Source organism: Ips typographus, linkage group LG2 (genome assembly GCF_016097725.1).
Source record: "Ips typographus isolate SLU linkage group LG2, UJ_Ityp_2.0, whole genome shotgun sequence".
Lineage (NCBI taxonomy): Eukaryota > Metazoa > Arthropoda > Insecta > Coleoptera > Curculionidae > Ips > Ips typographus.
In genome coordinates this window covers 450020-473078 of record NC_138423.1, presented here as the reverse complement: position 1 = coordinate 473078, position 23059 = coordinate 450020, and the positions used below count along the sequence as shown (strand labels likewise).

The window sequence follows — 23059 nt, the reverse complement described above, 5'->3', positions numbered from 1 at the left end:
CTGGTTAAAACATTTTTTGTAAAATTTCACGGTTGAAACCAGTACCCAGAAAAACGGTTTAATTAAAGTTGGGTGTTTTCATGGTTCTTTTTTCCTATTATCAGATCTGACTTTAATGAACCGCTGCGGTTGGTTCATGTCGAATTTGAAACGTTTCGAGATGGGCGAGATTATACGCGAGATGTTCCTGAAAAAAAATTCTGATTCACCGTAACTGACTAGTGCATAACAAAATATTATGTAATATCGATGGAAAGGCAGTAGTCGTTACCGGGGGCAATAATTTAAATTATTGACTACCGGCGAGATGCGATTTGTTAAAAGGTTTAAAGGAATTCACCGAGCGGCAAAATTACCATGCAGAAATATTCAATATGCCATTTCGGATTATATTCAGAAAATATTCAACCTGTTCGCGGTTTTCGCGTAGCAATTTAATTTTGACATGTAAAATCGTTTGAAAGGGAATGAAGAACAAAATCGATATGAATCTAATACAGTGCGGTAAAGGTCATTTACCAGTCGTATTACAATTTGACGTTCGACTTTTTTTTGGACTGAGTTTGTTTCTTAAATGTACCTTAAACTAAATTAATTGGAATGGGGCCTTCCCCCATTACTATAGGTTAGAGTTTGCTATTTAGCACGTGTCAAATAAAAACACCTATTATTTAAAAGAAATAGTTGGACAAATTTAGACAGTAGTAAAATAACTACGTCACGTGACTTTGATAATTCAATTTTGGAGCATGCAACACTGTAAAGGTCAGTTGACATTGTCAAAAACAGTCACGACTTTCAAAATGCAGTTTAAACATTGGAAAATTGATAAATGAAATTTAGGCAATTCTAAAAACATAAATTGTCACGTGAAACTTAAATTCTCACGTAATACACGTCACGTGACTTTGATAATTCAATTTTTTAGTTTGCAACACTGTTAAGGCCAGTTGACATTGTCAAAAACAGTCACGTGACATTCAGAACGCAGTTTAACCTTTGGAAAATTGGTAAATTAAATTTAGACAGTTGTTAAAACTGAAATTGCAAAATACACGTCACGTGACTTTGATAATTCAATTTTTCAGTTTGCAACATTATAAAGGCCTGTTGACATTGTCAAAAACAGTCACGTGACCTTCAGAACGCAGTTTACACCATGGAAAATTGATAAATTAAATTTAGACAGTTGTTAAAACTGAAATTGCAAAATACACGTCACGTGACTTGGACAATTAATTTTTTTCAGTTTGAAACACTGTAAATATCAGTTGACATTGTTAAAAACAGTCACGTGACATTCAGAACGCAGTTTAAACTTTGGAAAATTGATAAATTAAATTTAGACAGTTGATAAAACTGAAATTGCAAAATACACGTCACGTGACTTTGATAATTCAATTTTTCAGTTTGCAACATTATAAGGGCCTGTTGACATTGTCAAAAACAGTCACGTGACCTTCAGAACGCAGTTTAAACTTTGGAAAATTGATAAATTAAATTTAGACAGTTGTTAAAACTGAAATTGCAAAATACACGTCACGTGACTTTGATAATTAATTTTTTTCAGTTTGAAACACTGTAAATGTCAGTTGACATTGTTAAAAACAGTCACGTGACATTCAGAACGCAGTTTAAACTTTGGAAAATTGATAAATTCAATTTAGACAGTTGTTAAAAATGAAATTGCAAAATACACGTCACGTGACTTTGATAATTCAATTTTTCAGCTTGCAACACTGTAAAGACCAGTTGACATTGTCAAAAACAGTCGCGTGACCTTAAAAATGCAGTTTAAACTTTGGAAAATTGATAAATTCAATTTAGACAGTTGTAAAAATTTAAATTGCAACATACACGTCACGTGACTTTGATAATTCAACTTTTCAGTTTGCCACACTTGAAAGGCCAGTTGACATTGTCAAAAACAGTCACGTGACATTCAGAACGCAGTTTAAACTTTGGAAAATTGATAAATTCAATTTAGACAGTTGTTAAAAATGAAATTGCAAAATACACGTCACGTGACTTTGATAATTCAATTTTTCAGCTTGCAACACTGTAAAGACCAGTTGACATTGTCAAAAACAGTCGCGTGACCTTAAAAATGCAGTTTAAACTTTGGAAAATTGATAAATTCAATTTAGACAGTTGTAAAAATTTAAATTGCAACATACACGTCACGTGACTTTGATAATTCAACTTTTCAGTTTGCCACACTTGAAAGGCCAGTTGACATTGTCAAAAACAGTCACGTGACATTCAGAACGCAGTTTAAACTTTGGAAAATTGATAAATTCAATTTAGACAGTTGTTAAAAATGAAATTGCAAAATACACGTCACGTGACTTTGATAATTCAATTTTTCAGCTTGCAACACTGTAAAGACCAGTTGACATTGTCAAAAACAGTCGCGTGACCTTAAAAATGCAGTTTAAACTTTGGAAAATTGATAAATTCAATTTAGACAGTTGTAAAAATTTAAATTGCAACATACACGTCACGTGACTTTGATAATTCAACTTTTCAGTTTGCCACACTTGAAAGGCCAGTTGACATTGTTAAAAACAGTCACGTGACATTCAGAACGCAGTTTAAACTTTGGAAAATTGATAAATTCAATTTAGACAGTTGTTAAAAATGAAATTGCAAAATACACGTCACGTGACTTTGATAATTCAATTTTTCAGCTTGCAACACTGTAAAGACCAGTTGACATTGTTAAAAACAGTCACGTGACATTCAGAACGCAGTTTAAACTTTGGAAAATTGATAAATTAAATTTAGACAGTTGTTAAAACTGAAATTGCAAAATACACGTCACGTGACTTGGACAATTAATTTTTTTCAGTTTGCAACACTGTTAAGGCCAGTTGACATTGTCAAAAACAGTCACGTGACATTCAGAACGCAGTTTAACCTTTGGAAAATTGGTAAATTAAATTTAGACAGTTGTAAAAAACTTCAATTGAAACATACACGTCACGTGACTTTGATAATTCAATTTCTTAGTTTGCAACACTGTAAAGGCCAGGTGACATTGTCAAAAACTGTCACGTGACCATCAGAACGTAGTTTAAACTTTGGAAAATTGTTAAATTTTATTTAGACAGTTGTAAAAAACTTAAATTGAAACATACACGTCACGTGACTTTAATAATGCAATTTTCGAACTTGCAACACTGTAAGGGCCAGTTGACATCTCAATCAACTCAATCTAATGTAACAAAGATGGTACCCTCGATTTTACAATAATAATTACATGTGCTTACGTTCTGTTCAATTTAGTTATTTTGGTACAGTGTATTGTCTACTGCAAAGTATTCCTAAAAATATCGCAAATTTTCCTTCAAAGAGGCTTTATTTAGCTCAAAATTCTAATAAAAACCCCACAAAACATGTTATAAAATATTCAGATAATGCCTCAAAATACTTTTAAATGCCTTAAAATGCTTGGTAATACTGGCAAAGTGCCTCATAATACCTCGAGTGTGTACACCAAAATCCTTCAGCGATCTACCGCTCGGCTCAAGTTGTGCTTTTGATCGGTAAAAACTTTGATTACTTTGTGATAACTCTCTCAAATAAGTCAAAACTCATATTTTCATATAGGAACCAATCCACAATTTACTTAAAATATTCTTGCAACGCACTTCTGATATTCTAAACTTAATTAACAAAAGCTTAATAATATGTAATTTGGAAAAATCCTACGTTCCATCACGAGCATGACAAGTTTATTTCAAGGGGCTTGACGATAATAAAAAAATTGACAACATACTTTTTTTTTCTTAATGGCATCAATCTTTCTACGGGTACCGTTTGCTTAATTAGCTACTTCTTCACGACTTCCCCCATTATAACAGTTGTCTACATTGTAATTTTAAATTTGTATTGGTTGGCAAATAAATCATTTCCTATAGTGAAACAACTGTAACTCACTCCTTGTTTGCTCTTGTTCGGCTTATGCGATATTTCCTCCTTATTGACCAGCTTATATATTTTTAATAAGTTTGTATCAATTATTCAGATAATCATCAACGTATTATAAATAATAATAGTTAACGGATATTACTGAACTTGCCACAAGCTATTTAGCAACCTGATACGATGATGGACTTTTGGTAGACAGGTAATTAAATCCTCAAAAGGTTATAATTATAATTTTTTGATTTCTTGACTGCCTGTCGGCGGTTAATAACAGTACTGTTTTGCGTATCTGTCCTGTCCAAATTTGTTGGTTTCGCCAACTGCCCAAATTTCACGTTCAATTAAAGGACATCTTTGTTTAATTTTTTTGGTTACTATGGTCGGTTTTGGTTTGGTAGGCCCAAATTCGAATTGGGTTAATTGATCAAAATACCGAGTGTGGTTCGATCAAGTCATTAAACTAATTTTGGAGTTCACAACTTAATTCGCATACCCAAATTTGTTGATATTATTAATTTACGTTGAAATACGATCGTGAGAAAATGCGCGAATTTTTTCATTCTTCAATATGTTTGATGATAATTACTGACGATAAAAAGTACTACAGTTGTTATTAAAGGAGTACAGTTAAGAAATGTTATCTCCCTTTCTAAACTCTTATTGGACAAGCACAGCAAAAGGTATGTCATTGTAGATAATGAAAATAAATCAACAAATTGCAGGTTGTATGATCCAGTCAGTCATCAAATTAAAGTCTCTTGCTACATAATTTTTAATGAAAACAGAAATGAAAAATTGCATATTGCTTCAAGTTGAAAATGGTGACAATTTGGATCCCAGAATGACTTTGATCCAAACCATTTTGATGGAACTTGGACATGGAAGAGACAATACTGAACAGAAAGTATCAAAATACAAACTTGCTCCAATAAACAAAAATAAAAAGAGGCCTTGCAAACATGGGAGTTGGTTGATTTGCCACCTCAAAAAAAGCACAATTGAAACCAAGAGGGTTTTCTAGGTTAAGGAAGTTCAAAACGGACAAATCTCGATTTAAAGAATGTTCAAAAGGTGTCTCCCAAGTGTCATATTCAAGAAACCTTTTCACACACTATTGGATCTCTTAGTACTTTTAGAACGGAGAAAAATTTGATTGTATATAAATTTACCTGAAGAATTTAATTTTAAAAATAGAAAAGTATCTGGCTTGAAAGTAGCAAAGGAATTTGCTCAAAGTATTGACTTTCATCAATATACATCTAACAGCTGCGTTTATGTTACCTAAGACTGACAGAAAAGATTCCAAGTGACAATCATTCAAAATCTTATATTGAAAGCAGCATCACAAATTGGGCTGCTTCATAATAGCTCATTCATCATTCGAGATACATTAACCAAGTAGTTAATATATCTGGACAACATAATTCAAATCCAGTTTTGGTGCCTGTAGATCCTAGTTTTTCAACAATACATTGATAATGTCCCTTTAAGAGAAGCAGCACTTATGTTTTTGGCAATAGTAAGTAGGCCAGACATAGTATACTCAATTGGAGTAGCTAGTCGAAATCTACAAAATCACACTACAGTTCACTGAAAATGGAGTGTCTATCGACATATAAACAACAGGTTATGATTTCTTGATAAGCAACAGTTACTTGAAAGAGTCAAAGGCAGAAGTGTGTAAGCTTGTCTACCAATGAAGCAGAATATGTAGCAGCTTCAACTTCCAGAGAAGCTATGTGGTTACAAAATTTGCTTAAAGCTCTTGAAGAAGACATAAAATTACCCATTAATATGTATGTAGACAATCAAAGTGCGATAAAGCTCATTAAAAATCAAATGTGTCATCCATATCTGTGAAGTACCATTTTGTTAGGGACAAGTATACTTCAGGTTTAATATTGACTTTAAGTATGGCATTGCCAGCAAAGAAATATTCAAATTCTTTTTCTGGTTTAGCTATGAAGGGCTTTTGTATCAACATAAACAAAGTTACAACTGATTATTTTAAGTGGGAATGTTGAAGAGATATGAATACTTTCCTATCCATCATTTGGTGGAGATCCTTGTGGTGGAGAAGTTGGTGCTAGAATTACCGTATCGTCTGCATATCGTATATTGTTAATTGAAATTCCGTCAACCTTAATTCCTTCACTTTCTTCTTTTAGGACCATTTGAAAAAACGGCACATATTAAAACATCTTGGTGACAATATACCAGTCCTGGCGGACTTTTTTCATACATTGAAAGTGTCTTTGTTGACTCTTATCTCTGCGGTTTGGTTCCAGTTTAATTCCTGTATGATTCTGATATCTTTGGTGTCTTCCTATCTCAAGTTTTTAGAAGAATACTTAGAACACCACAAATCCCAACAAATTATCTGAAGGAAAGTTTAGGTATTAAAACCAAGCCAATGGTCTGGTTTTGGGACGATTAGATTAACGATATATTCGACATAGTTGAAATTAGTGCAAAATTTAACTTTCCCAACAAATCTTTTGTCTGGGGTGAGACATGGGTAACTCATCTCAATAACATGTTTTATACGGAAATTTGTCGAAAAGTTAAATAGAATGAACGCTATGGGCGTTATGACTAGCAAAAAGATTGGCCACTTTCTTTGAAATCGTGAATGAAACGACTCCGGTCATATGACATCACTGGCTATATAGTCGGTCACCGTGGGAACTTGTTGCCAACCTCATTGCGTATGCTCTGCTAGCATCGGTTCTCGTCATCGTCTCGAATTCGTTCCACGCAGACTTGTTCGTCAAAATATCAAGCGATTCCGTTTAATGACGACTTCTTTTAGACTCTGATTTTTGTCGTATTTGCGATCGTCCAGTCAATCCGAAAATTGGAGTATCACGAATGACGAAAATCCAATGTTCTGAATGTAGAAACCAAGCATGGATGCGTGAAAGAATGCAAGGGACATTCCTTAGAAAAGGTAGAATAATGTTGATCATTATCCAGTAAGCTGATATGTCTTGCCTAGATGGAAATGAACTAGATAAAAATTACAGATGTAGTGGATTTTCGTTTAAACGTTGGATACAAAGGTCTAACTACGGAGCTAAGTGCGTGTTACGGTCGTCCTGAAGCGATTTAGTAGTGTCGTTAAGCGTATATCGCTATACGATCTCGGTCGGAAGTTGCGGTCCGGTTTCGGAATAAATTAGTTTGCATTATAATCTAATAAAACGTTCTATTTTCTTTTCATTAAGGCAGGTTACCGTTTTTGGTCGTATCAAACATTCCGCATATCGAGATTTATATAGTTTCACTCGAAGCACACTGGTCTATTTGCGTTTCGGAAGACAAGGCTGCTCATTACGGACTATTATTTGTATAGTGAAGGGCCATTATGCTCGATTATACGCGATGCAAGGAAAACTGTTTAAACTCTCTTTACTATTCAGTTTCTTATTTTAGTATTAGAAATTAAGTGAACATCTGGGAAATCTCAAGTGCTTATTAAACCGCTGTATTTACTCGGAGAAGTATATAAGAAAGGCTTAGTAAACCCAAAGATGGTCAATATATTTAAAAAAGTTGCTGTACAAGGTAACACAAAAATACATTTAACTTTGAAGAACTTAATAACCTATCATTTCAAACCTTTCAGATATTGTCACACCTACACGCTTTCCCTAAAGGACATTTAGATCCATATCCATATTTATACATACATATTAATTATTTAAGTAAAAAAATCACAAAAACAGCAATATTCATATTAATAGTAACAGTTGCCACATGTCAAATTTAACTCGGTATTGATGCGCAATAGCAAAATCAGCGCTTGTTGATTTTTCTTGGCAATGAACAATGTTGTGATTTACCCATATACTGCTCATATAAATTGTAAAAATGTCAATAGTCACGTGAGCATTCAACCAATCAAAACTTTTTGTTGGTAACACTAGTAAGGGATTGCCTCTGCAAACAGGCCTATTGTATCTGACAATCTGACGAAAAGTTGTTGTGAAATATACAGGGTGGTCCAGTTTTAAATGTCAATAATTCACCAATCCATAGCCAATTAAAAAATAAGTTGACATTCATTATGTCATTTTCCTGAAAAGTGCTTCCTAAGGAAAATACAGTCCTACAAATTTCTGTTTAAAAAATCGTTTTTTTTTTTTTGTCATAACTGTCAGACCGTTGGAGCAATATTGATCAAATTTGGAACAAGCACTTTATTACACGTTATTACGGTCAAAGACCCAAAACTAACCTAACCCAACTTAAAAATTGTCTTGGAAACGGAAAATTCACTTAAGAAGTTTAAAAAATATTATTGTAGCCAGTTTTCATAGTTTCCAGACAAACTAAAAGACTTTAGTTTTGAAAATTGAATTAGAAAAGATAAAAATTTCAGAAGCTTAAAAATTGTGTTTGTAACCAGTTTTCATGCAAATCGAGAGACTTTAATACTAAAAATTGACTTGTAGGCGTAAAAATTACTTTTTCAAGAATTTGTTACTACAAATTCATACATTTAAACCTTAAAAATTGACTTGAACCCCAAAATGTGACTGAACTAATGAAAAGTGACATCAAAAGCTTAAAATTTGCATTTGAAGTAAGTTTTCATAATTTGAAGACAAATTTCAATATTTTAGTATAAAAATAGTCTTAGATGCAGGACATTGACATTAGATTCATGAAAAAAACTAACTTTTCGTGCTTCCTACTTTGCTTTTCATTTTCTTCGAATTCTGGACTATTTTTAGTGCTTCAGAACTGCTTTCAGCTTGGAAAATCGAGTTTCAAGACTATCTTCACCAAGTTATTGACATAGCAAACTTAAAAAACACTTTTTTCAATCTTCATAGACTTAAAATGGCATTCCAAGCTTTGTCACTATTAAATCGACTTCTAGACACTAGACACACCAATTCGGGTATTTCTTAATAAACTAGACTGTTTTTAGTGTTTTAAGGCTGTTTTCAGTGCCTCAAATCGAGTTTCAAGACTATCTTTACAAAGTTTTTGACTTATCAGGCCTAAAAACCAGTTTGTCCACTGACAATAATCTTGAAAATGTTATTTCAAGCTTCTTCACTATTAACTCATAGGTGCAATAAATTGTAGCATCTCTAAGAAATTCAGACTGTTTTTAGTGCTTTTTAAGACTGAAAAATCGAGTTTAAGACTATTTTCAAAAGTCATGTTTCTTCAGTAATAAAAGTAAAAAATATTGGTACCAAATGCTACAATAATAGTCTTGAGAACTAATTTTTAGAAATAAAATAGTCCGAAAATTTAATTTACTTCTAGACTTGTTGTCCAGTCCAGAAAATTGAGTTGTACACCCATTAAAGTCTTGAAAATATACTTTTGGACTCTCTTTAGTCTTAGTAAAGTCAGTTCTAGCATTAAAAGTCAACTTTTATACTATTTTTAGTAGTAAAAAATGAGTTTCATGCACAATACAATCTTTGCCTTGATTTCCGGACTTTTTTTAGTTCTTGAATGCCAGTTTCAGACACTCAACCAGGATGGCAGTCTGAGAAAGCGAATCATAAGACCATTCCTAATAGTAAAAAAGTTTTTAGACTATTCAGTACAAATTTGGACTCTCACAAGTCTTGAATATTCAGTTTTACTCTATAAAACGATTTTTGAAATTGAAATTTGGAGGACTGTATGTTCCTTAGGAAACGTTTTTTAGAAAAATGACATAATGCAAGTCAACTTATTTTTTAATTGGCTATCGAATGATGAATTATTGACACTTAAAACTGGACCACCCTGTATACTAGTTCAAATTAAACAGTTACAATCATTCAAAAATTGAAAAAATAACTTTTTTGCAAAAAGTGCAATTTTGGCAATTTTTTATTTTGCTCCAGGAGGGTTCCAATGCACAGCAAAAGGCATATTTATACCAAAGGACATTAAATTAGATAAAATATATACAAAAAAAGCACTTTAAAATTTTCCATTTTTCAAAAAAATTTAAAGAATTGGCTGGTATTAGGGGTCTTATTTGGGGTCTTTTGTTACTACTTTTTGAAATTTAATATCTCGGTAACATGAAGAGCTAGAGAGGCCAGTTTTGGCTCATTTTGCCAAATTAAGAAAATTGAATTTTTGCAGAAAGTGCAATTTTGGCAATTTTTTATTTTGCTCAATTTAGCACCAAATTGTTGCCTTTTTGTCAAAACGACCATTTTCCAAAACCAAATTATAATCAATGATATATCATATGACTATTTTGCTAATTTACTACCAATCATATTGCCATGATGACATATCGACCATCCTCCTAAAACGAACTACAAAGTTCTGCAACATTGCCAAACTGACCCTTTTGCTCATTTAGTAAAGCATGAAAAAAGTCAGTGGCATCTCATTATTTTTCAAAAACATTTATTTTATTATTATTATTGGACAATTTTCCTCTCATGTTTAGTTCAGATTGAGTAGTCGAGTGGATTGGTAATTATTCTCATCTAAAGTTTTTTTTACAGAACTCTGACACCCTGTACTTTCTATTTATAATGAAAAGGATAGCTAAAACATAAAGCTTCAGTGAAAAATAACCGTACTTTACAATCACCCTGTATAGTCCTGTAAACACAAGTTTGTATATTTTGCTGCAGATGGTTACAATTCAAGAATTTCAGGTATACTGTGATGTGAATAGTGGGATGAGAGGAGGTTTGTTTGAATGAGGCTTGAAATATGCTCCAGGGCCTGCATAGAGTAGTAAAACGAATAAGAGACAATGTAAGGAATGAGTGAACAGAAAAAAATAAATAAGCTTAGTGCAGGAAGGAAAAAACTAAGTGCGATAAATGAATAGAAAAGAATGGAAATATAAAGAAAACTTGGGCAACGAATGATGTAAAATGGAGTGTTTGAATGACCTGTTGTTCGTTGGTTAAAAAGAAAAATCTTTCTAGTATGAAAGAATTATGGTAAGTTTTTTTGGAAAGCTTTTAAACAAAAATTCTCATTGCAATTAAATGAGTAAATAAATCTATCCGTTACATACGAAGCAGCCAAAGTTCTTTATAATTTTCCTACTATCTGAGCAACTATCGTGGCAGCACCACCACCTGCTGGCATACAAGCGAGCGACACTAAAATATTCACCTTTCACTGTGGTCATCGTCGGTCATGATAAATGTGCATCACCTCGCAGCAGTATAGCACGTATATAACAATTAATTTCTTCCAAATCGCAAAAACTCACTTGGCAATTTCGAGACTCAAACGTTTTTAAAGAGCCGAAGAAAAAACGTTTTAATTTATTATTTTATTCGTACCCGCGTGCAAATACCTGTTTCGGGTGGTTAATAGTTATTAATGCTTTTCTGGTTTGGTACGCTCTCCAAGGAAAAAAAGGACGACCTACGGTTCTCCAGAGGATTAAACAGGTATATGACTATGCCATTAAATATGCGCAAGTAGAATTGACTTTTAAAGGCATTGATCAAATTTACGAGCACTGAATAGAATCTGGGAACAAAACTTACCGTCCATCTGAAAGTGAAAGGCAACACCAATTTGCCTCGTTCCGGATCGGACAGCGTGAAAGTGTCCCGTCCTAACACTGAACTGGACGTGTTCCCAAAGGAACAGGACCCGGTGCTGCTCACGTTGCTCTGGTATTCCTTCAGGCAGAGCCGAAAAAATGTCTGGCATGGCGTCAAACATCGATTGGGCGAACGTTGACCACCACCGCAACACTGTCCAGTTAGTAGTTCACCATGCGGATTGGACATTTCGAGGACTTGCAGTTCAAAAATTCCGGAGCCATGCGTACACTGCAAAGAAAAAAACAACATTTTGTAGTAAGAATGATTTAATAATAAGTCAACATTGCATAGATTACAGGTGGGTGGTCAAAAATAAGCAGCTTACCATCACAAACTACCAACTGTGCTGTGATCTAAGCAAGTTTAGACGTGGAAATTTAGCGAATGTCTTAATATAAACTGCATCTGGAAGAATGTTACTAGACTGGAGTCAGTGTCAAACAAATACATGGTGTCCCAACTCTATTTAGACACTGTGAGAGTGTATTGTGTTGATTGTTTGGATAAAGGTCTTTTAATGACGACTTACTTATATAATATACAGGGTTGTGTGAACATAATTTTTTCAGTGGAACTGTTAAAATTCCTAAAAAAAAGGTTAGAAAAAATAGTATATTATTATATTTTGAAGTAATGATGGGCGGTAAGGTAAAGTAAAATTGGAAAAAGTAAAATTTAGTGTGACAGGAAAATTTACCAATTTAACCATTAAATGTATGGCTCTAATTGAAATTCACTTACTCACTTCTCTTTATCACTCACTTTTCTTTATTATCTCATATTTAAATTATGACAAACAATATGTTTTTGAAACGAGAAAGTGACACGAATCTGAAGATTTATTTATTAGTAGTATTATTAGTTTTTTAAACATTTCGTAATTTATCAGTAGTTTACTGACAATTATCAAAATAACTTTCATAAATCTCAGAAACACGTTATGTATCCAACACTGCCAAAAATCTCTTGAAAAGTCCTGATTTTTGCAACTTTTGAGCACAGTTTGACAGTCAAGTACAAAATTGCGTATCAAACCCACTTGTAGTGAGAAAATAACCGTTTTAAGCACATTTTTGGAATCCTAATTACATTTTTTTGGAATCCTAATAAAAACACAGTGTTAAAAGGCAGGCAGGGACAAAATCGTCTGTAAAACCCACTTGGAGTAAGAAAACGACGGTTTTAAGCACATTTTTGGAATCCTCATTAAATTTCTTATCCAATAACCTGAGAAAAAACTACAAAATTTAGTAAAGTCAGGGAAAAAAGTCGTGTCAAAATTTGAACTGACAGAAACACAGTTTGAAAAAAACAGTTAGAGACAAAATCGACTGTAAAATCCACTTGGAGTAAGAAAAGGACGGTTTTGATAACATTTTTGGAATCCTCATTAAATTTCCTATCCAATAACCTAAAAAAACACTTCAAAATTTGGTATAGTCAGAGAAAAAAGCGGTGTCAAAATTTAAACTGCTAGAAACACAATTTTAAAAGACAGTCAGGGACAAAATCGTCTGTAAAACCCACTTGGAGTAAGAAAACGACGGTTTTAAGAACATTTTTGGAATCCTAATTAAATTTCCTATCCAATAACCTGAAAAAACACTCCAAAATTTGGTACAGTCAGTGAGAAAAGCGGTGTCAAAGTTTGAATTGTTAGAAACACAGTTTTAAACCATCGCCTGTAAAACCCACTTGGAGTGAGAAAATGACTGTTTTAAGTACATTTCCTCATTAAATGTCTTATCCAATAACCTGAGCAAAAACTACAAAATTTAGTAAAGTCAGGGAGAAAAGTGGTGTCAAAATTTGAACTGACAAACACAGTTTGAAAAAACAGCCACAGACAAAATTGCCTGTAAAACCCACTTGAAGTAAGAAAACAACGATTTTAAGCCCTTTTTTGGAATTCGCATTAGATCTCCTATCCAATAACCTAAAAAAAAACACTTCAAAATTTGGAACAGTCAGTGAGAAAGGCGGTGTCAAAGTTTGAACTGCTAAATACCCAGTTTTGAAAGACAGTCAGGGACAAAATCGTCTGCAAAACCCACTTGAAGTGAGAAAAGCACTGTTTTAAGCACATTTTTGGAATCCTCATTAAATTTCCTATCCAATAACCTGAGCAGAATCTACAAAATTTGGTACAGTCAGGGAGAAAAGTGGTGTCAAAATTTGAACTGAGAGAAATACAGTTTGAAAAAACAGTCAGATACAAAATCGCCTGTAAAACCCACTTGGAGTTAGAAAACGACGATTTGAATCACATTTTTGGAATCCGCATTAAATTTCCTATCCAATAACCTGAAAAAAACAATTTAAAATTTGGTACAGTCAGGGAGAAAAGCGGTGTCAAAATTTGAATTGACAAACACAGTTTGAAAAAACAGCCACAGACAAAATCGCCTGTAAAACCCACTTGAAGTAAGGAAACGACGATTTTAAGCACATTTTTGGAAACCGCATTAGATCTTCTATCCAATAACCTAAAAAAAACACTTCAAAATTTGGTACAGTCAGGGAGAAAAGTGGTGTCAAAGTTTGAACTGCCAAATACACACTTTTGAAAGACAGTCAGGGACAAAATCGTCTGCAAAACCCACTTGAAGTGAGAAAATCACTGTTTTAAGTACATTTTTGGAATCCTCATTAAATTTCCTATCCAATAACCTGAGCAGAATCTACAAAATTTGCTACAGTCAGGGAGAAAAGTGGTGTCAAAATTTGAACTGAGAGAAATACAGTTTGAAAAAACAGTCAGATACAAAATCGCCTGTAAAACCCACTTGGAGTTAGAAAACGACGATTTGAATCACATTTTTGGAATCCGCATTAAATTTCCTATCCAATAACCTGAAAAAAACAATTTAAAATTTGGTACAGTCAGGGAGAAAAGCGGTGTCAAAATTTGAATTGACAAACACAGTTTGAAAAAACAGCCACAGACAAAATCGCCTGTAAAACCCACTTGAAGTAAGGAAACGACGATTTTAAGCACATTTTTGGAATCCGCATTAGATCTCCTATCCAATAACCTAAAAAAAACACTTCAAAATTTGGTACAGTCAGTGAGAAAAGCGGTGCCAAAGTTTAAACTGCTAGAAACACAGTTTTTAAAGACAGTCAGGGACAAAATCGTCTGTAAAATCTACTTGGAGTAAGAAAACGACGGTTCTAAGCACATTTTTGGAATCCTCATTAAATTTCCTATCCAATAACTTAAAAAAAACACTTCAAAATTTGGTACAGTCAGGGAGAAAAGCGATGTCAAAATTTGAACTGCCAGAAACACAGTATTTGTAATTTACTGGTAATTTACCGATCAAATTTTCCTGGTAAAGAAAAATATTTACTTTATCGGTAATTTCCCCAAATTTGCTTTGAAGTAAAATGAAAAAATTAAACACTTTATTTCGAGAATATCTTAAGTTTATAGTTTGAACTAAAATTTTAAAAATTCATCACAAATTCAGTTTTTATGCTAGAGGTTTAATTTTTTTGAAAAAGATAGCTTAAAGTGTCTAGAATACTGTGTAAAATTTTCATAAATTCCTACCTACCACCCAATATGGAAGATACAGGGCGTTAAGTAAGTCAATGCACCAAGACAACTCCCTACATAAATATGGAAATAACAGGGCGTTAAGCAATGCACCAAAACAAAGGTTATACATAGTTTCAACAGATATTTTGAAAGTTCACCGTAAATTCAGTTTTTAACTTACAAACTTCATTTTTTTACACAATATAGCCCAAAGTGTCTAGAATAATATTGTGTACATACAGTAGCATAATTTTATAACCCGTATAAATAAAATAAATCCCTGACCGCTTTCCAAGCTGCAAGGCAACAATATTCCCCCTTGTAGTACAACAAATCAATTTCAAAAATTTCCAATGTGAAAGCCACATTGATGCAACATCAGACAGGAATTATCTAAAAGTGTCTTCCGTTTCATACAACAGTGTGAATGATGATATGCATTCCCACGCGTCCGCGTTGATAAGCTCATTCAAAGTTTTATTACCTTTGTGGTTTCACAGTTTACGATAATAATTTCATACACGGTCTGTGTTTGTTGGCTTAAGGACGTGTCTATTTATTAACGCCGAGATTTCGTTTATGTCGCTTCAATCTTTCGGTATAAGACTAGATAAAGGACCGTTTTCATTACTAGCGGAATACAAAAACTACTCGCAGTAATTGCAACAGCAACGTAACTGAAACTGTTTTACCTTCTCTTTAATTGGAGGTAGCGAGTTTATGCATAAAGTCATAATTAGTTTTTTTTTTATTGTAAAATGCATGCAACACGCAAGAGCGATTTTAAGCTTTAAATTCTGCGCCACGGGTGGCGAGGAACATCCTTGGAAAAATAGTACAACAGAAGAATTGAGTATCGTGTCAAAAAAAAGGAAAACGTGACGAAATTGGTAAACATACTACCATTTCAGTAAAGTTGTGTTTTGAACCAAATTCACTACCTCACGAAAACCATGTTCAAAAATCGAACAATAGCTAGGCGACCAGACAAATTAAAAATGAAGGTGCTCTACAGTTCGAGACTTCTAATTGTATGGTAATTGACGTGGAATTCTTAATTAAACCAACCTTATAATTTTCAACTTGCCAGCAAACAGTTTTTCTTAATTAACCTGTAATTTTGTTAACTATTAATTATTATTATTTATCAGGAAAGCGAAGCTTAATAATTTTTGAGTAGGTTCATCATCAAACAAATAGGTACTTTGTGCTCTAGCACCAAAACAAGACAATATTTCTTTTGAAAAGACATAAACGTGCTTGACGATTCCTATCTAGAAGATTAAACCGGCGTGGTTTTAGAAAGAATGCCAACGAGAGGAAAACTCACAAGCGTTTTGGACCGACTTAAGAGCCATTAAAGCAAATTTCCAAGAATGAGCCAGCTTGAATTTTAAGATTTAATTATAAATTAAGCACCGGTCTAACCGTAACGACTGGCAGCTTGCGTAATTGGAATTTTGTCTTACTTTGGGACCTAGAGTGGATAATATGTTGACGGTGACCGTCCTAAAACAATATGTGAGAAAGATTCTTTGGAGGAGTTTGTTCTTGAATCAGGTAGTTAAAATAGAGAGCGAACCAAAAAATAGTACATTTTGTAACAATATGTCGTGATAGTTAACAAGTGCGGAAAATGGTACTTTTCCGCATGAGACTGCAGTTGCCCGAACGACGCAAAGCGGAGTTCGGGCAAGCAGTTAAACTACTTTTTGAAATTCAATATCTCGGTAACACAAAGAGCTATAGAGGCGAGTTTTAACTCATTTTGTAGTATTTTTTTATCGTTTTTCTAATGCCAATTTAATGAAATTGATTGCAGTGCAAATAAAAAAGTTACAACCTTTCAAAAATTAAAAAAAATACAGTTGTAGTCAAAACTGCATTTTTGGCAAGTTTTTATTTTGCTTCATAAGGGTTTCAATACACAGCAAATAATATATTTATACCAAAGGATCTTAAATTAGGTGATATAAGCACGAAAAAAGCATTTTAAATTTTGTCATTTTTGAAAAATTATTTGGGGTATCTGGGTCCTTTATTTACTACTTTTTGAAATTCAATATCTCGGTAACATGAAGAGCTAGAGAGGTTAGTTTTGGCTGATTTTGTAGTATTTTTTATCCTCTTTCTAGTGGCGTTTTAGTGAAATCTATAAGAGTTTAAATAGAAAAGTTATAATTATAAAAAAATTTAAAAAACGCCATTTTTGCAAAAAGTCCAATTTTGGAAATTTTTTAGTTTGGTCCAGGAGGCTTTCAATGCACAGCAAAGGGCATATTTATACCAAAGGACCTTAAATCAGGTGAAATAAGTGCAAAAAAACCACTTTAAAATTTTCCATTTTTCAAAAAAATCATAAGAATGGGGGGGTATTAGGGGTCTTTTTTTTACTACTTTTTGTAATTCAATATCTCGGTAACACAAAGAGCTAGAGAGGCCATTTTTGGATCATTTTGTAGTATTTTTTATCCTCTTTCTAATGGCGTTTTAGTGAAATCTATAAGAGTTTAAATAGAAAAGTTATAATTATTCAAAAACGCCATTTTTGCAAAATGTGCAATTTTAGCAATTTTTTAGTTTGCTCCAGGAGGCTTCTAATGCACAGCAAAGGGCATATTTATACCAAAGGACCTTAAATCAGGTGAAATAAGTGCAAAAAAAACCACTTTAAAATTTTCCATTTTTCAAAAAAATCATAAGAATGGGGAATTAGGGGTCTTTTTTTACTACTTTTTGTAATTCAATATCTCGGTAACACAAAGAGCTAGAGAGGCCATTTTTGGATCATTTTGTAGTATTTTTTAACCTCTTTCTAATGGCGTTTTAGTGAATTCTATAAGAGTTTAAATAGAAAAGTTATAATTATTCAAAAATTTAAAAAACGCCATTTTTGCAAAAAGTGCAATTTTGGCAATTTTTTTGTTTGCTCCAGGAGGCTTCCAATGCACAGCAAAGGGCATATTTATACCAAAGGACCTTAAATCAGGTGAAATAAGTACAAAAAAACTACTTTAAAATTTTCCATTTTTCAAAAAAATCAAAAGAATGGGGGGGTATTAGGGGTCTTTTTTTTACTACTTTTTGTAATTCAATATCTCGGTAACACAAAGAGCTAGAGAGGCCATTTTTGGATCATTTTGTAGTATTTTTTATCCTCTTTCTAATGGCGTTTTAGTGAAACCTATATGAATTCAAATAAAAAAGTTACAGTCATTCAAAAATTGTGAAAATGCCATTTTTGCAAAAAGAGCACTTTTGGCATTTTTTTAGTTTGCTCCAGGAGGCTTCCAATGCATAGCAAAGGGCATATTTATACCAAAGGACACTAAAGTAGGTGAAATAAATACAAAAAAAGCATTTTAAAATTTTTCATTTTTCAAAAAAATCAAAAGAATGGGGGGGGGGGGGGTATTAGGGGTCTTTTTTTACTGTTTTTTGTAATTCAATATCTCGATAACACAAAGAGCTAGAGAGGCGAGTTTTGGCTCATTTTGTAGTATTTTTTATCCTTTTTCTAATGGCAATTTACAAAGTTTAACTTACTTAACGAAACTGATTGCAGTTCAAATAAAAAAGTTACAATGTTTGAAAAATTGAAAAAATTATAGTTCTGATCAAAAGTGCATTTTTGGGTAAATTTTTATTTTGCGTCGTCAGATGAAGAGCTACTGTAGACAAAATTTAAAACTGTTAAAAAGGGAAAGAGTCCGCACTTGCTGGGAAAATAATTCATGTCCCGATTCAAAAATAAGGTTTCCACGGCTTGTCATATTATCAAAAAGGTAACCCAATACCTCAATATTTGATGAATATTCTCGGTCATACCAAGGTAACGTAAGATGTTAGGTTAGGTTTGATTTATTAAACCAACGTAGCCAAATTACATAACGGCAACACAATTTGACCTAATCAACAATGAATTTGATTATATAGGTGTCGAACAAAACGGTACCATACACAAAAAGCACTGATTGACTTTGGTCTAAAAGCAAGTCCAACAGCCTCTCCTATAACGAAAATAATCTTCTGATCCGTTCTAACACGAGGAATACCATCGTTTTTGGTCTTTTTTTATACACGGACTGGCTTGAAGAAACGACAGGCCGGTGATTTTAGTACCTTGTTTTTCGATGTACGCCTTGGGTCGACATCACGCAACCAAGAACGACTCTGGGTACAGCTGTATTTGAACTTCGCCGTGGTACACAAACTGGAATTTAAATAAATATTAAAACCGCACAAGTGACCTCGTATATGCTTTTAGACCCAAGACCAGAGAGAATTTTCGGTTTCGTTTTTTTTTTTTTGACAAAAAAACTGCCGTTTTGATTCCTGATTAGTTGGTAGACGTCGTTTACCTTTTGCTACTGTCCGCTGCAGAAAATTCTAGTCCATAAAAAGCGTTTACGTCGCCGATCGCGATACACTCCAACTTGGGCACTATTTTCTACAAATTGTTGATTAATTCAATAAATAAAAGGCGAAACCGCGAGATATCAATTGACATTAACGTGGCAATGTTGGGAGCGCGTAAAAACGGGCATTATTCGCGTAAACATGCTGCACCTTGCTTTTCGAGATATTATCGATAAGTCAGTCAATAAAGGAAACCTACTTTTTTGCAGGCGATTGCATTAAATTTAACTGCTCGTTTAATAAGAAAATCAATCGTTTTCGGCTCGTAAAAGTCGCTCTCGCCGACGAAAGGACGGAACGCGTTACACTCGCGGCGTTTCGTAATATCGTGTATAGTGATATTAATATGTTGTTTAAATGCTAATGGTTCTTAATAATTGCGATCCTCGAATGCTATCGAAACGGAATCAGGCAACGTCATGATGGCATGTAACTCACTATAATATAAAATGTCCAGTTTGGAACACGGTAAATAAACAGCTTAAGAAAACACTCACCAGTTATTAAATTACGTTAAAAACTTTTTTAATTTCACTAACTTAGCAGTTTATTGGTTTACACGTATTTTTTCTGCATTTCAAGATAATAGGTCAGTAGTTAATAGTATTAAATTCTAGACTTCATAATTATCAGTTATCACCATTTGCCATCCAAGGCCAATCTTACTAATGTTATTTTTAAATAGGACACCCTGTATATTATTGGATATTTGGATACTATTCGAAAATATTTTATGAAGCATATCCCGAGGCACATCCTGTACCTATCTTCCACTGTTTCTGAGAAAATGGCGTCTGTAAGTTGCTCATAATATGACCACACTTATACTTATACAGACCAACATCGTGTTTTTTTGGGTTTCCTGGATCCCAAATAGTGGACAACGGCCATTGAGAACTCACGGAAAATTGTCATAAGCTCTGGAAAATCGAAAAAACGCACTTTTTCAGTTTTTGACGAAATTTGCCTTATATTTTAGCAGTGAGCAGAAATTTTCTGTATTTTTGTCAAGGTGAGATTCTAGGATGTTCAGGAGACCTCAAAAAAAGCCAACCCACTATTTTGGTTGGGTTGCCTAACCCATAATCTACTTAAATTAGGCCATTTTAAGCCAATTTGTACCCATTTGAAGAAGTTTTTTGAAGATATCTTAGAATGTTTATTTTTTGGTCGTGCCTCGATAAAAGGACGAAGGAAGCTCGACACCAATGGGCTTGACTAAATCATCAAAAACTATCGTAAATGTAGCTAAAAACATTTGGAATTATTGCTATAACAAAATTCGATGTTGCCCATTTTCAATAACTATTAGTTTACATCAACAAATGGAGAAGTAAGAAATAAAAAATAAAGAAATTGGCACACAGAACCACTAATAATATTGCATTTACAGGCAAATATATTAAGTTGCTGCAGTTAAAAATATTGCCAACAGTCCGTTTTTTGATTTGAATCAAAAATTTCTTCTCGCTAAAATATAGGTCAAACTTTGACAAAAACTTAAAAACTACCATTTTCCGATTTTCTAGAGCTTAATCCAGTTTTCCGAAAGCTTCCAATGGCCGCTTCCTACTATTTGGGATCCAGGAAATCCCAAAAAACACTTTTAGTCAATGGGACCCAACATGAATGAATATATCTCTTTAGTGAAACATTACTGATACATGTGATCAAAAGTGACGTCAATGTGATCAAATATGAAGAAAGTGTTTTTCATTTCACTTACATGACGGCTTCTGGACCTTTTAGAATTTTTCTTATTAAGGTTTTTTAATAAATTTTGTCGCGTACAGCAAGATACAGCATTGTTGCCGTTAATGATCCCACAGGAAGAAGCAAGATTAGTCAGTGGCAAGAGCACAAGAGAACCAATCTTTAGTGTTCGACAAATTATCGAAAAGGTATGAGAATTTGCAAAACCATTATATCTCTGATGATATTTCCTAGACTACAACAAAGCGTTTGAATGTGTTAGCTGGCAAAAGCTTTGTAGAGCATTCTTAGAGATGGGAACCCCTTCTGGGCTCCTATTAAAACATCTACATATATGAAAACAGCAATGCAAGAGTCAGACTGGAGAACAAAACCTCCCCAATTTTCAGCATACAACGAGGCGAAAGACAAAGATGGTGAATACATCATCAGGAGGAAGGCTTTGGACGGTTGGAAAGGTGGCATAAGTATAGTTGGCAGAAGAATAAATAACCTTCGTTATGCCGATGACACCACACTTGTAACAAAGGGCGAACAGGAAATAGCTGAACTTTCGAAATCAAAAGGAGAATTATTCTTGCCAAAACCAAGATAACAACTAAATCAAAACGCAAACATGACGAGACTCTTGTCTTGCCAATTGCTTTTAAGAATCTCTAGAACTGCTTACAGAAAGAACGTGTCAATATTTGAAGAACTTCAAATGTAAGACTGTCAACAAATTCCCAAGTTTTATGGACAAGGAAAAAAATCGAGAGCACGAGAGATCTATTTGGATGGACCAAGTGAAGCACCTCACAAGAAATTCTCTTCAGTACAACATGAGATGATCACACGTGTCAGGAATTTTCATTTATGCCACATTTGTCTGCATTTGACAAATCAAAAATAGGAAGAATGTCTCTTTCTTCCACAAAACTGACTATTCAGGGAAAAAAAGCGGTCACCTACATAAAATTTAATGATTTAGCAGTACTGCCAGAAAAATTACGAAAGAACAAGGCCCAAACGGTTTTTACACGACAACTCAATTGAAACATCCTATCATTAAGTCATGACTCAGTATTGATAACTTATTGGTTAAATAATCACACGCACTAATCTAATAATGGTGTGATAATTGCAAAAACTATTAATATTATCAGAAATGGAATTTGTCTTTTGAAAAAAACTAAAATTGTGCAACAGATAATATTGGACAAGCCACGCTTTAGAATAACAGCTATAAAGCTCCTATTATTGCTTAAAAACTGCTTAAAACTTTTCTACTTACAAATTTGGTAGCAAGCCGAAACATTATATTTGAAGGGGGTGAAATTGAACAAGTAACATCCTATAAATACGTTGGTCATGAAATCCAAATAGGACGAGAAAAGCAGACTTCCAAAATTGGACGTCGTATAATTCTGGCCTTTGGAAAATTGAGATATGTCTTTAAACCAGAAGTCCCAGTCTGTCTTTGAGCAGTGTATACTCCCAGTTATGACGTATGGTGCTGAAACATTAACACTCACACAAAAATCTGCCAAAAGCTTAGTTACCCAAAGAGCTATGGAGCGTTCAATGCTGGGAGTAAGCTTTTCAGTGACAGAATATCAAACAAAATAATACGACAAAGAACCAAAGTTGTAGATGTTGTAGAAAGAATAGCTACTATGCAGTGGGCTTGGACAGGTCACTTGGCAAGAACAAGAGACGAGGGATAGACAAAAAGAGTGATTGAATGTCGAGAAAGAATCTCAGGAAAGTGGAGTGTAACTTGTTAAATGCAGCACAGGACCGCACTAGATGGAAAATGCTATGTCCAGCAGTGTAGAAGATTAGCTGTTTGATGATGATGATGATGAAACCACATCTCCACACATGCACTTATTGGCACATCCTGTATAACTCAACT

The 23059-nt window shown here is 33.7% G+C and overlaps 1 protein-coding gene across 4 annotated transcripts in view; it reads right to left on the bottom strand.

The window, feature by feature from the left end:
- Positions 1–23059, bottom strand: part of Ser (protein serrate) — a 223794-nt gene that overhangs the window by 193024 nt on the left and 7711 nt on the right. For all 4 annotated transcript variants that reach the window (XM_081972144.1, XM_081972145.1, XM_081972146.1 and 1 more), the window contains exon 2: positions 11424–11714. In XM_081972144.1, the coding sequence (XP_081828270.1) occupies positions 11424–11714 (291 nt within the window). The remainder of the gene's footprint in view (positions 1–11423; positions 11715–23059) is intronic.